The sequence below is a fragment of the Eumetopias jubatus genome, unplaced genomic scaffold (genome assembly GCF_037043125.1).
Source record: "Eumetopias jubatus isolate StellerSeaLion01/CBP00866 unplaced genomic scaffold, mEumJub1_p1.0 scaffold_6, whole genome shotgun sequence".
NCBI classification, from domain to species: domain Eukaryota; kingdom Metazoa; phylum Chordata; class Mammalia; order Carnivora; family Otariidae; genus Eumetopias; species Eumetopias jubatus.
Window position 1 is genome coordinate 55,936,476 of NW_028274812.1, and position 15,790 is coordinate 55,952,265.

At 35.1% G+C, this 15,790-nt stretch overlaps 1 protein-coding gene across 3 annotated transcripts in view; it reads left to right on the forward strand.

Moving 5' to 3' along the window:
• Positions 1–15,790, forward strand: part of HACE1 (HECT domain and ankyrin repeat containing E3 ubiquitin protein ligase 1) — a 100,937-nt gene that overhangs the window by 38,859 nt on the left and 46,288 nt on the right. For all 3 annotated transcript variants that reach the window (XM_028104241.2, XM_028104243.2, XM_028104242.2), the window contains 4 exons: positions 2,394–2,490; positions 3,467–3,568; positions 4,415–4,521; positions 11,539–11,689. In XM_028104241.2, coding sequence (XP_027960042.1) covers positions 2,394–2,490; positions 3,467–3,568; positions 4,415–4,521; positions 11,539–11,689 — 457 coding nt within the window. The remainder of the gene's footprint in view (positions 1–2,393; positions 2,491–3,466; positions 3,569–4,414; positions 4,522–11,538; positions 11,690–15,790) is intronic.

Below are 15,790 nucleotides of genomic sequence, written 5' to 3' on the forward strand. Positions count from 1 at the left end.
TATGCAGATTTTATATATATTTTAGTTCTTGTTTCTTGCTTTTATTTTTGAAATGAAATGTTACCTGATCGTAGATGAGATTTTAATGTAGTTTTAGAAATTACTCCAGTTTTCTAAAAATGTCAAAATGGTATTCTTTTTCCTTCATGATAATTATCCTTTTTGCTATATATGATAAATAAAATTATTTGGAGACTTTTTAAAACCACATATATTCAACAGTGTCCCATTTGTACATGGTGATCTTGTCTGTCCGTTGTGTGTGATCCCCATTTTATTTTTCTCATAGCATGTATCCCCTTGCACCTTGTACCATACTCTCTTGAGTACTAAATTGTTTACTCTTTGAGGGCAAACTCTGTTTATTCATCTTGGTTGAATAATATATAGATGAAAGATTTTGGAGTTAGACTGACCTAGATTCAAATTCTCCTCCGTCATGTAACTGTGATCTTGAGTAACCGTGGTTTTCTCAAGTCATGGTTTTTTCAACTGAAAAATGGAATGAATACTTATTTTATGTGTCAGGATTAAGTCAGACTTTGTACAAAGAACTGAGCATTATGCTTGTCATTTAGTAGATCCTAAATAAACTGTGATTCAGGTCTTTTTTTTTTTTTTCCCTGTAGTACACTACCTTATTTAATGCTTATTTGTCAAATGAATGGTACCTGAAGTTAAAAACTATAATTCAACATATGTATTGAATATATGTTATAAGCCAACTACTGTGCTCGGTGCTATGGAACAGATATATTGTGAAGAAGTTTATAGTTTAATTGGAAAGATTGGACACATGGATATTAAGTAATTATAGAAGAAATGTTATTAAAGTTGAACAGACTAGCTTTGTAATTTTAGGTTTTTCAGAACCAAGCGTAGTAGCAAAGATAACACTGTCTCTCTAAATAAATTAATAAGTTAGTTTCTTTTCACTTAGCTTTCATTTTTAGGTATTACGAAGAATAGAATGGTGTTAATTGTAAACTCTTGCTGTTAGCTTTAATATATAATGTGTTGACCAGTACTCCCAGCCTAATGACAAATGATGCTTGATGAAGACTTTTTTGATGTACAGTAGTAAAACTACATACTGTTGCTTTTGGAGAGATTGCTGATTTACTTGGTTTCTTGGTTTTCTGGAATAAATTAGGTACTGTTCTTAAGTCAGTTTTGGCCTCTTGATATTTGTAATAAGCTAAGTAATCAATATGACAATAAAGTATTGAGAGAGTGATATATCTATAATATCTGCCCTCAAATTCATAGTAGGGTTTATTAAATTTAAAAAATTTTAAATTGTTTAATGCCATTTGGTTATAAATTACACTTTATGCAGTGTCATTTTGTGGTAAAGAATGAGTGTTTGTTTTTTTTAACTTTCTGAGAAATCTGTGTGTCTTTCTCTTTGGGAAATGACATACCGGTTTGGATGTAATGGTATTGTAGAAGAGTCTTGTTTTGGAAGACGGGGATCTGAGTTCTAGTTTCACCTGTGCTTGAGTTAGTAGCTTTTGTCATCTACAAAATAGAAATTTTTGATCAGATACTCTTCTAAACCGTATGACTTCTTTGGGCATTTTGTAAAATTAACTTCACACTGTAGTGTCTGTGGATTGTAACTTTATTTTTTATTGTCTAGAGTATCTTGGATCAGATTAGCTCACTGAATAATGAGACCTAGAGTCTAGTGGTTAAGGTCTTCAAATTAGCTTCCTCCTAGCTGAAAGAAAGATGGTTACTAATTTTACTCCTACTAGAAAGAGAACAAGTAGAATGGGCATGTGGATAAGAGCATTGTTCATTCTAGATCAGATTAAATAGCTGTCAACAGAAGCCAAACTGAGTGGGTTGATAAAATGAAGGTTGAAAGCTAGATAGTATTTTTGGATAATTAATCCCTACCCTTCCCCCATTCTCTTATTTTGATAGTTGTATTTTCTTCTTCCTTCCTTCCTTCTTATTTATTTTTTTGCCAAGTATTAAAGTGCCATAAAATATACTCTTGTTTTGAATATTGAGGGTTTTTTTTGACTAAGAAGTCTAGAGACTTGGATGGGTGTGGTAGGAAGAGGGTTGGAAATGATTGAAAGAAAAAAATGGAGCATAAGCCCGAGTAGTAGCTGTTTATCCCCAAATGTTATGATTTATTGTAGGTAATGTGTTCTAAGTTCAATTCTAAGATTTAATAGGTCAGTTTCCTATCTACATGGTGAAGGTATGATTTAACATTGGGAAATGTTTTCCTGGATTTTGAGGATGTAATTCAGATCTTCCTCTCAATTTTTAAAAAATTGTTAGTCTTCTCTTGATTCATATTGATTGTCCATAATTCATAGAGAAAGACTTTAAATTAAAAAAATTTTTTTTAACATGGTTTTACTTCTGTACAGTCATGGTCAGAGAGACACAGCACAGATTCTTCTGTTACGAGGAGCTAAATATCTGTCAGATAAAAATGGAGTAACGCCTCTGGATTTATGTGTACAGGTATGTTGTTAATGTATATTCTTAGCCCTTTATAATAGAGACTGAGACTGGTAAAATCACCTTTTTCCTCAAATGAGAGGGTGGATGCAAAGATTTTTATTCTGTAAAGAATATAATTTTTTTTTTTTAAAGAATACGATCTTTTAAAGGAACTGTGATAGTATAAGAAATATATATTGGTCTTTGTCTCAGTTCCTAACCTAAGAGCTTCTCAGGCACTTGGAATCTCCAGAGTGATAAGAATGTCTTTTTGAACATTAATGAGATGGCTGGTGGCTTAAAGCCTCTGATACCTTCAGGATGGTGCTCATTGCCTGGGAAGCCAGTCATGTGACTCCTAGGGAGGTCAGAGGGACTGGAGGTTGAATTCAGTCATCAGTGACCAATAATTTAATTGATCATGCCTATGTAATGGAACTCCCATAAAAACCCTGTATACAGTGGGGTTCTCAGGGAGCTTCTGGGTTGGCAAACACATCAAAGTTGTGGGATGGTGGCATGCCCAGAGAGGGCATGGAAGCTCTGTGCCCCTTCCCACATACCTTACCCTGTGCATCTCTTCCATTTGGCTGTTTGAGTTGTATCCTTTATAATAAATAAAGTGTTTCTCTGAATTCTGTGAGCTGTTATCAAACAGCAAATAGCAGATTATCAAACCTGAGGGGGTGGTTTATGGGAACTCTTGACTTAAAGCTGGTTAGTTAGAAGTATGGGGGGCATGGACTTGTGAGTGGCTTCTGAAGTGGGGACACTTTTATGAGACTGAGCTCCTAACCTGTGGGGTCTGTGTTAACTCTGGGTAGTTAGCGTCAGAATTGAATTAAATTTTAATGACACTTAGTTGTTGTCCACAGAGAGTTGGAGAGTTGCTTGGTGTGGAAAACCCACACCTTTAGTGTCAGACTGGTGTGTAGAGGAAATTTACATTAGGAACTTCTTTTAAACCTAGATAATTAAAAACAATTTTTTTTTTTAGGGTGGCTATGGAGAGACATGTGAAGTATTAATTCAGTATCACCCTAGGCTTTTCCAGACAATTATTCAAATGACACAGAATGAAGATCTCCGAGAAAACATGGTAAGTAATTGTGCTAGTAGCTTGTAAATGAACAGGCTTTGTTCATGTTTAGCATATATGGCATTTTAAAATGTGCCTAGTAATTTTAGTATTATAAATATTTTAATGATTCAAATTTGTTTGCATTATAGGAAAGTATGAATTATATACTAATAACTTTGTGCTGATAGTTAGCCCTACGAGTCTTCTGCCCTCAGGGTCTTTGTTTTGTTTTTAAAGATTTTATTTATTTATTTGAGAGCGCATGCACGCGTTGGGGGCTGGTCAGGGGGAGAGGGTGAGGAAAAGACTCTCAGGCAGACTCTGCACTGAGCCCAGAGCCAACCTGGGGCTTAATCCCACACCCCTGAGATCATGATCTGAGCTGAAACCAAGGGTCAGATGCTTAACCAACTGAACCACCCAGGCGCCCCGAGGTCTTTGATTTTTGCTTAAAATAATTGGAATTTTCCCCATAGGTAGGGGAAAATAATCTAAGGAGGAATATCATAATATCATTGGTAATCACTTGTTTATTGAGTTCTATATTATAATAGCTTTACTCTGAAAAATTGTGGAGTTTATACTTCTCTTATATTTTAGAAGTTTGGAATTAAATTTCTGTGAATGAACTTGGTGATTTCTATCTATTTGCATTTTTCATTGCTTTTTTACTGGGTGATTTTTAAAGGATTTTATATCATGTCTATATTAGCTTTTGAATTTATGCAAGGCAAAATAACTGTAAAGGACTTGATTTCAGCTAATTGGCTTTGGGATACTTTTTAAACTAATAGGTATGTAATTTCTTGATAAAGTTTAATGGATTATTGTATAATCACATTTTTTTATTTGTAAAAAATTTAGTTGCGGCAAGTTCTGGAACATTTGTCTCAGCAAAGTGAAAGTCAGTACCTAAAGATTCTAACAAGCCTTGCTGAAGTTGCCACAACAAATGGGCATAAACTGCTTAGGTAAGTGTTTCAAAATATAAGCAAATCAACAGGTAGCAGTATCTGTCACCTTTGTCTCCTTTCAGGCTTTTCTGGGAATGGTTTATTTTGTTCGATGTTTTTGTCAGTGCTAAGATGTTCTAAAAATTTGCTGATTTATTATTGTTTCATTTTAAAAGACCAGGGCAATCAACTATTACTGAGAGACTTTAGTTTCTCTAGAGGGATTAAAAGTAGAGAGTTACTTAAGTGGATTTGGACCTAAGTGTCTAAAATTTTATAAAATGATAGGTTAGTCCTAAGTAAAATATACATGAAGAATAATCAAGAAAGTTTAGGAGTCTCTCTCTCTTTTTTTTTTTTTTTGGTCCTTCCCCCAAGAAAATAGTTTAGGAATGTTGATCACTAATTTATAGAACTCTGTGTGTGGGCTGCTGTTCAGCCTCTCAGTATACCCTCATGATCCCTTATAAAGTTTTTGCCCTAAACTGTCCCCCTTCATTCAGTTCTTTATTCTTTCCAAAAGATGCTATAGTTTTAATGGCTCATTGCTATATCCATGGAGGTAATGCCTTTATATTACTTGCATTTATATGTATTGCATTTTCCTGCAACTATACTTCACTGTATATGGTTAGCTGCCCCAATTAGGAATAAACAGCCACTTAGGGGCACCTGGGTGGCTCAGTTGGTTAAGTGTCTGACTTTTGATTTCGGCTCAGGTTGTGATCTCAGGGTTGTGAGGTTGAGCCCTATTTGGGTTCCATGCTCTGTGTGGAGTCGGCTTCGGATTCCCTCTCTCCCTCTCCCTCTGCTTTTCACCCTGCTTGTGCTCACACACACATGTTCTCTTTCTCAAATCTTAAAAAAGGAATGAACAGTCATTTAGAAATGGTTAATGTGTTTTTTCTTAGCTTATAAATTTGGCCTACTTCTAATTTGGATGCTTTCCCCTTTGCAGTTTTCTTTTCACTTCCCTTAAGACATTGACAGTCTTAGAATGGGTCACAGTCTTTCTTCTCTCTTCTCTGTGGTTGCAACTGGAGTTTCTTCCTCCCAACTCCATGCTGTTTCTATAAATTGGCTACATGGTTGAATCCCTTATGATAGCCCTTTGTTTCTGTCTTCCTTCAGACCAGAATCACACTCTATACTGTTTATTTAAAAGGATCTTTGCTAGGCCCCTTACCCTTCATGATACCAGGGTCACCCCATTGTGTTCTTTTATCCATTACGTCTTTCTTCAGCATTTCTACTCACTATACCATTTGCTTTTTTTTTTTTTTTCAGTTTCTACTTTGAGACTACTTTAGGTTCTGTTTATGGAATTCATTGAATTTCAGCTTTATATAATGCTCTTGTTTTATTTAGTAATTTCTATTAATCCATTTATTTGATGAGGACTTTCTACAATTCAGACATACTAAATAAAGGCATGGCTTGGGAGTCAGCCAGAATCAGGTTTAAATCCAGATATCACTATTTGCTGTGTTATCTCAGCAAGTAACTGTTTTGAGTTTCCCTTTATCATCTACCCATATATCTAATACATGTTTCTGAATGCCTGCTATCCACCAGGCCATCTGGTAGGTGATTGTGAAGAAAACAGATAAAATCTCTCCCTATACTTAATTTACAGCCTGGTCAGGATTTTAGTTCCTTGTTGGAAAATGGTATTAAATACCTTCTTAATGAATTGTAAAAATACAGTGGTAAGGTACTATAAAGTGCCAAGCATATTGTCTGGCACATAGTAGAGATGATGATGATGATTATATAAATGGAAAAATCCCAGAGATAATGATTCTGGTTATTATAAATACTCTACATTTCTTTCTTTCTTTTTAAAGATTTTATTTATTTATTTGAAAGAGAGAGACAGCGAGAGCAGGAACACAAGCAGGGGGAGTGGGAGATGGGGAATACGCTTCCCTTGGAGCAGGGAGCCCGATGCGTGACTCAATCCCAGGACCCTGGGATCATGACCTGAGCCGAAGGCAGACGCTTAACGACTGAGCCACCCAGGTGCCCTCTTTTTTTTTTTTTTTTAAAGGTTTTATTTATTTGAGAGAGAGAGAGAGAGAGCACAAGTGGGGGAAAGGGACAGAGGGAGAAGCCGACTCCCCACTGAGCAGGGAGCCTGACGTGGGGCTCGATCCCAGGACCTGAAGGCAGACGCTTAACCAACTGAGCCACTCAGGCACCCCAGTACTCTACATTTCTTACATTAGAAAACTTACCTGTTTTTTCCTCTTTAAGTCTTTGTCCTATTTTTTGCTTTTCCACAGTAATGAGAAAGCCTCTCTTTTTATGTATTTATGTTTTTAAGTTTACCTTTAATACTTATTAACCAGGCACTAGCTAAGGAACATTCAAATACATTATTTCATTTAAACCTCACAGTAATTTTGTTATTTAGGTAGGTATTTCTATTTGACATAGAAGAAAACTGAAGTTTAACCATTTACCAAGCTAACACATAGAAGAACCAGGATTCCTATTCTCACTAATAGAGAGCAGATTCTGGGTTACAATCTAGCTCTTAAAAGTAACAAGGAGATTAGTGGAATGGAAATAGAATGGGAGAAAAGGAGCCATGACCATAACAGGTTTTAAAACTATTTTGCCAATCTGTACTTGCCTCACTGCTTACAGTGCTACTTTTTGTATGCTCTGTGAAATCTGTTAATTATGGCCATTTTGGGGCTCTAAGTATCTTTTTTTTGAGATTGGTAACGAGTATTGGTTATTAGTATTTTATTAGAATTTACTGTATTGTTTACTGTTTTGGGAAATCCTGGCGTTTCTCCTTTACTCTCACACTTCTACCGTGCTCACCAGATGTGTGGGTTTTTTATTCCCCATACCAAGAATTCTTTAGACATTAGCTGGTGTACAGTTTAACTCAGCTTTGACAATTGTCCATCTAGAGATATATCAGATCTCATAGGTTAAGGGCTCATTCCTATGAGACTGCTCCCACTTTCAGATGCCAATTGCAAGTAGTAGGTCCCCAGGTTACCCACACCTTCTGTCTGATTTCACTTCAAATCAGAGGTTCTCATGACCTCTTTCCTCTTAGATTTGGAAGCTCCCCGAACCCCGTATTTTGGGCTTTTTGTGGAAGCTTTATCTTGTAGGCATGTTGGTCATTAACTGCATTTCCAGGCCCTCTCCCCTTTTTGGAGAATGTGGGGTGGCGCTGGAAATTCCAAGCTTCTAATCATGGCTTCATCCAGGAGCCCACAAAGTGTCACCTCAGTAGAACAAAAGACACTGCTGTCACCCAGGAAATTACAAAGGATTTAGGAGCTCTGTGTCAGGAAATGGGGTCAAAGACCAAATATTAGGACAAAAGATGCTCCTAGTGCTCTTATCACTTAAGAAATTATGAGGGTTTTTAGGAACTCTGTGCCAGCAACCAGGAGCAGAGACCAGTATATTTATTTTCTATTACCTCACAATTGCCCATGTAGAGTCTTAAGAGGATCTCAAATATAAATTATTCCCCTCTGCCAGTTTATGTTTCATGGTACTTTAGCAAATTGTCTCCCTTTTGTTTATTCATTTGTGAATCATTTTAAGTGTCTTAACCCACAATGTGATATAATTTTGGCTACATACTTTAATAGAAATTTTAATTAAGGAAACTGATTCAAATATATAGTGATAATTGAGATGTTATTTATTTATTTTTTATTTTAAAGATTTATTTATTCATGAGAGACAGAGACAGAGAGAGAGAGAGAGAGAGAGAGAGAGAGAAGCAGGCTCCCAAGCATCAGGGAGCCTCATGCGGGACTCCATCCCAGAATCCTGGGATCCTGACCTGAGCCGAAGGCAGACGCTTAACCATCTGAGCCACCCAGGTGCCCCGAGGTGTTATTTAGCTTATTTTTGAAAAAGTTGATAGCTTTTGTCTAACTGATTCTAGGAATATTTACTAAAGATAATAAATATCTACTGAAGGCCCTTTTGCACATAATGTTGTGTTTCACTAAATAAGTGAGTTATCTTGCTTTCTGTATACTCTTGATTAAAGACAAAGATAGTTATCAGTGTGCAAATGAACAAATTATAGCTGTTCGTTTAGTGAGACACTGAATGAAAGTATACTCTTATGTAAACCAAAGGTAAGTATATTGATAGGGCTTTGCATTAGGAAACTAATATTAAAACTTTTATATTGAGACACCTCATGGCTTGGGAAGAAATTATCATTTTATAATCAAATGGAGAAGGATATAATGAAGTTTGGATTTATGATCTTTTTGTTTAATACTAGAGAGATAATTGACTGGTTGTAAAGTGAAAAATAACATTTTTTAGATCCAGTGAATCAGCTTGGAAGAAGTTTAAAGGGTACAATAAATAAAATTATTAGACTGTATTAATAATTGATAGTGATATTCAGATTCCACTGTGTAAGAAAATACTTAAGATAACTCATGATGTGTTTCCTAGATCAGGTACTTAAATCTTTATATATATGGTAATTTTGCAGAGGAAAGTGAGATTCACCTCTTTCTCATGGAAGAATTTGAGAGTCATCATAGTTAACTTTTCCAAGAGTCACAACACAAAGAAGGAAATAGTTCAGCCAAACTACATTTCTATTTTGTCAGTCTCATTAATCTTAGGATATAAAATTAGAAACACTTCATAAAGACAAATACATAAAAATCAGTACAAGCTAAAGTAGTAATTCTATACACATTTGATTCAAATTTACTAAAACAAGTTTTGCTAATGTGATAGAGCTATTCCAGTTCAGTACAGCATGGATAGCAGTAACTGTCACATTTACTAACACTTGTAACTGATAGCTAATTTTTATTGACCGTTTTTAACAATTTCATTATTCTTACAATGAGAAACAACATGAATATTGAAGTGAAAATGTCAGAAAATTTTGGGTTCACATGTCACCAGGATAGAAAATACCCTCTATTTGGCACTTATCACACTGGAATACTTTTAAAAGTAGGCATTTGCTATTTCCACATTATTAATTCCTTTTTTTATTATTATTATTGATGTGTAATTGTCATACATTATATTAGTTTCAGGTGTACAAGATACACAGTGATTCAACAATTCTGTACATTACTCAGTGCTCACCATAAGTATAGTGTCTGTATGTCACCATACAACATTATTACAGTATTATTGAGTATATTCCCTATACTGTACTTTTCATCTCCTTGACTTATTTTCATAACTGGAAGTTCGTACCTCTTAATCCCTGTTACCTGTTTTGCCCATTTCCCCATCAGCCTAATCCTTAACTTTTTTTTCTCAAAGTTTTTTTATGTTATGTTAATCACCATGCATTACATCATTAGTTTTTGATGATTCATTGTTTGCATATAACACCTGGTGCTCCATTCAGTACGTGCCCTCTTTAATACCCATCACCAGGCTAATGCATCCCCCTACCTCCCTCCCCTCTAGAACTCTCAGTTTAATCCTTAACTTTTTTTAATGTTAAAGGATACCTAAAAATATCGTAGAGGAAAATTTTAGTGAGCTAAGTAAAATACACTTAGGGAAAGATAGGGTAAGCTTTGATAATTAACGTATACAAAGACAATCATACCATTCTGCCCAAAAGTTTATGTAACTCTTTACTCTGCTTTTGCTTTTGAGCAACTGTTGTAATACAAGATAACTGATTAGAGGGGCGCCTGGGTGGCTCAGTTGGTTAAGCGGCTGCCTTTGGCTCAGGTCATGATCCCAGGGTCCTGGGATCAAGCCCCGCATTGGGCTCCCTGCTCAGCGGGAAACCTGCTTCTCCCTCTCCCACTCCCCCGCTTGTGTTCCTGCTCTCGCTGTTTCTCTGTCAATTAAATAAATAAAATCTTTAAAAAACAAACAAACAAAAAAACCAAAACCAAGATAACTGATGTTAGAGATTTCAAAATAAAACTGAGCAACAACGAATACTTTTTTTTTTTTTAATTCTTCTAGGTCTTTCTGGCTTGATAGCTCATTTCTTTTTATTGCTGAATAACACTCTTTTTTTTTTAAAGATTTTATTTATTTATTTATTTGAGAGAGAGAGAGAGAGAGAATGAGAGAGAGAGCATGAGAGCAGGGAGGGTCGGAGGGAGAAGCAGACTCCCTGCCGAGCAGGGAGCCCGATGCAGGACTCGATCCCGAGACTCCAGGATCATGACCTGAGCTGAAGGCAGTTGATCAACCAACTGAGCCACCCAGGCGCCCCAACGAATACTTTTTTTAAGATCTGTCATTAGATTCAGTAAAGATTTAGCCTAACTCCTACAGTTTCTCTGTGGAAGGGTAGTTGATTGATATTTGTAATGATGAACAATCCCCAGGCACTATAGGATTCTGAAGGGCTTTTTCATTTGTGAAAGAAGGTCTATATTATAGTCAATTGGATTTGAGTTTTTCTTTTTTTTTTTCATAGTGGGATGTATATCCTATATTTATGTAGAGTCATAAGACTATCCATTATGTAGAGAACCACCCTTGCTGATAGTAACTTTAAGATTATTCAATTTGTAAATATTCTACTGTACCTGAACAATTGGTTACTGTTCTGGGGAGAGGTGGGGAAATGAGGTTATGGATAGTAGAGTAGAAAGTTCAGCTTCTTCAATTGAGTTGTGGGTTGACTTATGCTCTTAAGTTATGCTCTTAAGAGCTTAACATTTCTATCATTGTTTCTCTGTGAAATGTTCTCAGATTTCTAAAGATTCAGTGTAATTTACATGTATACTTTTGGAAGTGGAAATTGGAGATTGCCTTAAGTTGGTGCCTCAAGAAACTGTTTAACAGTGGTGCTTTTCTTCATATTTTTAGCTTTGATTATCAGTTATATTCTGGTTGCTTAAACATTAATAATTCATTCATATGCAATTCAAGTAATGTATAGCAACTTCCTATTAAACAAAACATTCAAACCCTATCATGATAGGAATTTTGCTAGTTAGGAAACCCATGGTCAGTGTGACAAAAAGGTCTTAAGTATTATTCCACCTAACCTGTTCATATTTTAATTTTTATTTTCAGCCTATCTAGTAATTATGATGCTCAAATGAAGAGCCTTTTAAGGATTGTGAGGATATTTTGTCATGTCTTTCGAATTGGTCCATCCTCTCCCAGTAATGGAATCGATTTGGGCTACAACGGGAATAAAACTCCAAGAAGCCAGGTGTTCAAGGTCAGAAAAGTACATGATGTTGTTAGGAAGATAATTGAAAAAGAGATGAATTTGATAAAACATGCATTCATTAGAAACCTCACAAAGTTTGATTCATACTCATACCACTTTTTAAGTTAGGCATACCTTTCCCCTTTTGTTCCTGTCTAATCAGCAGCAATCTTAAGTGGTGAGTTTTCTGTATTTTTCTTACAACTAACATTTTAATTCCATTAGTGTTGTATTCTAAAGGGTAAAGATATTTATTATTTAAATCTACATTTTTATCGGATTAAAGGTTTTAAATGTGACAATATGCAGCCATCATGCTTTTTTTTAAAAAATCTTATTAAGAAGGAAAGAAAATATCTAGTTTTCTTTTTTTCCCTTGTGTCTATTTATTTTTTAAGTTTTTTATTTTAATTCCAGTTAACAGTGTTAATGTTAGTTTCAGGTATACAATGTAGTGATTCAGCAGTTCCATACATCACCTGGTGCTCATCATGACAGGTGCACTCCTTAATCCCCATCACCTGTTTAACCCATCCCCTCACCCACCTCCCCTCTGAAAATACCTAGTTTGTATTTAGAGGTTATTATCATATGTGTGGTATGTGTGTGTATGTGTTTTTGAAGTAAGATTACTTTCATTTCCTAGGTTTACTACCAGTTAATTCTTGAGATCACTTCAAGGAAAAATCATTGAGATATTTTCTTTCTTTCTCTTTTCTTTTTTTTGAAGGGAGAGAGAACATGAGTCGGGGGGGGGTGGGCGGTGGTGGCGGGAGGGCAGAGGCAGAGGGAGAAGCAGGCTCTGCACTGAGCAGAGAGCCTGTGGCGGGGCTCCATCCCAGGACCCCCAAGATCATGACCTGAGCTGAAGGCAGATGCTTAACCCACTGAACCACCCAGGTGCCCCATATTTTCTTAAAGTATTTTGTATTGCTTTAGCTGCTTCCTGTAAGACCCAAGACAATGTTGCTACCCAAATTAAATTACAATTTTATGAATTAAGCAAAATGAACATGGCTATAATTGCTATTGTTAAGGCTTTTTTTGTGGCATTATATTTTTAAATAACTCATGTTGGATAAATGTGTAACTTTGTAACTGTTTTCATGTTATTTTTTTAAAGGTAATTTATCCTAAGAGATTTTCATCGTATAAAATTTGCTTTTGGGTTCACAAAGGCTTATATTTCTTTAGTCTTTTGAGTATAAATATAGGTTATCTATCCAAAAAGTGATACAAATATTTTTATGTGCCAGTTCCTCAAAAACTAGTTATGATTGACAGCTTTACTGTCTGTAAAATTTGGAGTAAAACTAATGACCTATGCTAAATGAATTTTTTCTTACATGGAAATTTTTTTGGCAGACACTTACAAATAAGTGCTTTGTAAGCATTTTGACACTAGTAGATTCTTTAATAACTTAAAATAGGTATGAGAGGCTTTTAGAAAGGTATATGTAAGTGTCTTGCATCTGTTTGCTTCACTGTTTTTTAAAGAATTAGTGTAGGAAAGAGTTTTCAGGGGTGTGTGTGTGTGTGTGTGTGTGTGTGTGTGTGTGTGTGTGTGTGAGAGAGAGAGAGAGAGAGAGAGAGAGAGAGAGAGAGAGAGAGAGATTTTCCTCCTTTATTTTCCCCTATTGTGCCACCTCCTGGAAGAAGTCAGTTATGCATCTTCTTGCAATTCAAATTTTGGCTTTTCACATACCACTTCTTCAAAACTAGTTTGGAGTGATAATTTACTGTCTTTGCAAAATTTGAATCTAATTACTGATCTACTGTTTTGTCAGTGCTGTTTTAGGTGACTTTTACTGCTTAAACATTCACATTACATGCAGTTGTTCTTAATGTATTCTGGTGTGGCCCATGCTGTTAGTTACTGAATCTAGGCTTGATTTGATTTTCTGCTTATCCTTTCTACTTATCTGTAATGATGAATAGAAAATCAAATTAGGTGTAGGTACAGTCACTATTACCCAAATTGCGTGTAGATGTGTATTTACTATTGTCTGATTTTTTGTTAAAATTTAAGTCTGCCGTGTGTTTCCTGATGATATCAGAAAATAAGTAATGTGCTAATTCGTAGCCTCTGTATAGGAATTTAATGCTTGATTTAAAATGTTAGTTTCTGTCTAGCCCAGCAGCACAGGTATAACAGTAGAAAAGGGTGTCACTGGTTTTCTTTGGGCTTTTCTTTTATGATAGCTGAACTCCACTTTGATTGTCATATATCAATGACATGTATAATACAAAAGTCCTTTTTTCTGTTTTATTTCATTTGTTAGTTTCCTTTTTTTCTTAAGTTATTGCTTTCTGCATTATTGACAACTTCTTTTGCCTCTGACTACTTATTTTCTCTTAAATTTTGACCTTTCACTTTGGTAAAATATTTTTATTAACAAAACTCACCTAATTTTTTTTTTTTTGAAGATTTTATTTTTCGACAGAGACACAGTGAAAGAGGGAACACAAGCACAAGCAGGGGGAGTGGGAGAGGGAGCCGGATGCGGGGCCCGATCCCAGGACCCTGGGATCATGACCTGAGCTGAAGGCAGACGCTTAATGACTGAGCCACCCAGGCACCCATAACTCACCTAATTTTTTAAAAAACATTAGGTGTTACTATTAAAAACTTAGTCTCTTTCATATAATTTTATGAATTAAATGTAGACTGGAGGATGACAAAATGATCTGCTTCTCCAGCTTACAAGGATAAAAAAGAAAAACTACATTGTCGTCTATTTATATAAAGTCTTCTATTCATTGTGGGGCGATTCAGAGTTGTAAAGATCATAACCATTTCCTGAGTTCCTGCAATGCTAGACTGGAAATACCATTTTAATTTTTACCACATTTTGTCTAAGGTAGCAATTGATCCCTACTTTCCATTTCATTAACTAGGTACTCTAACATGTCACTTTATTGTTAGGATTAACTAATGGGTTTTCCATTAAGAATGAGTGGGTTTATAGGCCATGTGGTTTTAGTAGGTGAAATTGTTTAACATCCTGTTATTAGTTTTCTGATTTATCTTATAAATCCTTTAAGTTAATCTTAACACTTAGCAATTTTTTTCAGTGTTAAGAGATTTTTATCTAGTGCTTTGGGAACTTTGGGGCATCTGAAGGAGAAGGTAGTTATGATTATTGAAGCAATGTGAGCATGGGGAAGACAATTTAGGTTTCCTGAATCTTGATAGGCTCTGTGTGTATGTGCGTACGTGTGTGTGAATAGTAAGCTATGACTATTAACACTTTCATAGAGTTATAATTGGGAAAAATTTGGAAGCCAGGAAAGATTGAGAAACTTTTAACTTTAAAATCTTACCTTTTGGATTATAACATTTGACATTATCAAATTGAGAATAGACTAACAGAAAACTTCCAAGTTACTGTTAAAGAACGTAAGTTAGTAATACTTTCCTGTCAAATTTGTATCTCACTTTGGTATATGGATCTTACATTTTTTAAAATTGTCCAACAAGTCTGAGATTATATGTTATAGTTTTGAAATACATCTTAAAATGTTTTGAGAACTGTGTATGATTGTCATAACATTGTTACTATGTGTAGAATATATTTCTGTAGTGAAGACCATTCAGTAATACGAAATGAAGCAATATTTCACAATGCCAAGAAGCCTACTAATGGCTTCCATAGTCATTGACTCATTTTTCAGTAATAGTTGATATATATGTTGCTTTGTATCTTATCTAAAATTTTCTATTATTATTTATAGATATAGAAAGCATCATAGATAAGCTTTGCAATGGCTTATTTTTAATTTTAAAAATTTATTTTAATCCTTTTTATCTGTGGCTGCTACCACAGTTAGAAATTAAAGCTATTTTCACAGTATTCTTTTGGTTATTGAGGCATGAACTTTCTGAACAAATCTTCCAAGAGACAACTCTTTAGGGAAAAATACCTCGAGGTTGGAATTTAGTTTTAATGCATGTGTGAATGAAAAAAGTTAGGAAAAAGAGAAAAGAAAGGCCTAAGATGACTTCTACTTTTTTTCCCTTATTCTCTTTTTAATTTTTGCTGTGTTTCTTTGCTGAAAACTTTCTAGAACTATCATTTTTACACAGATCTGGGTTTAAAAAAATTATTT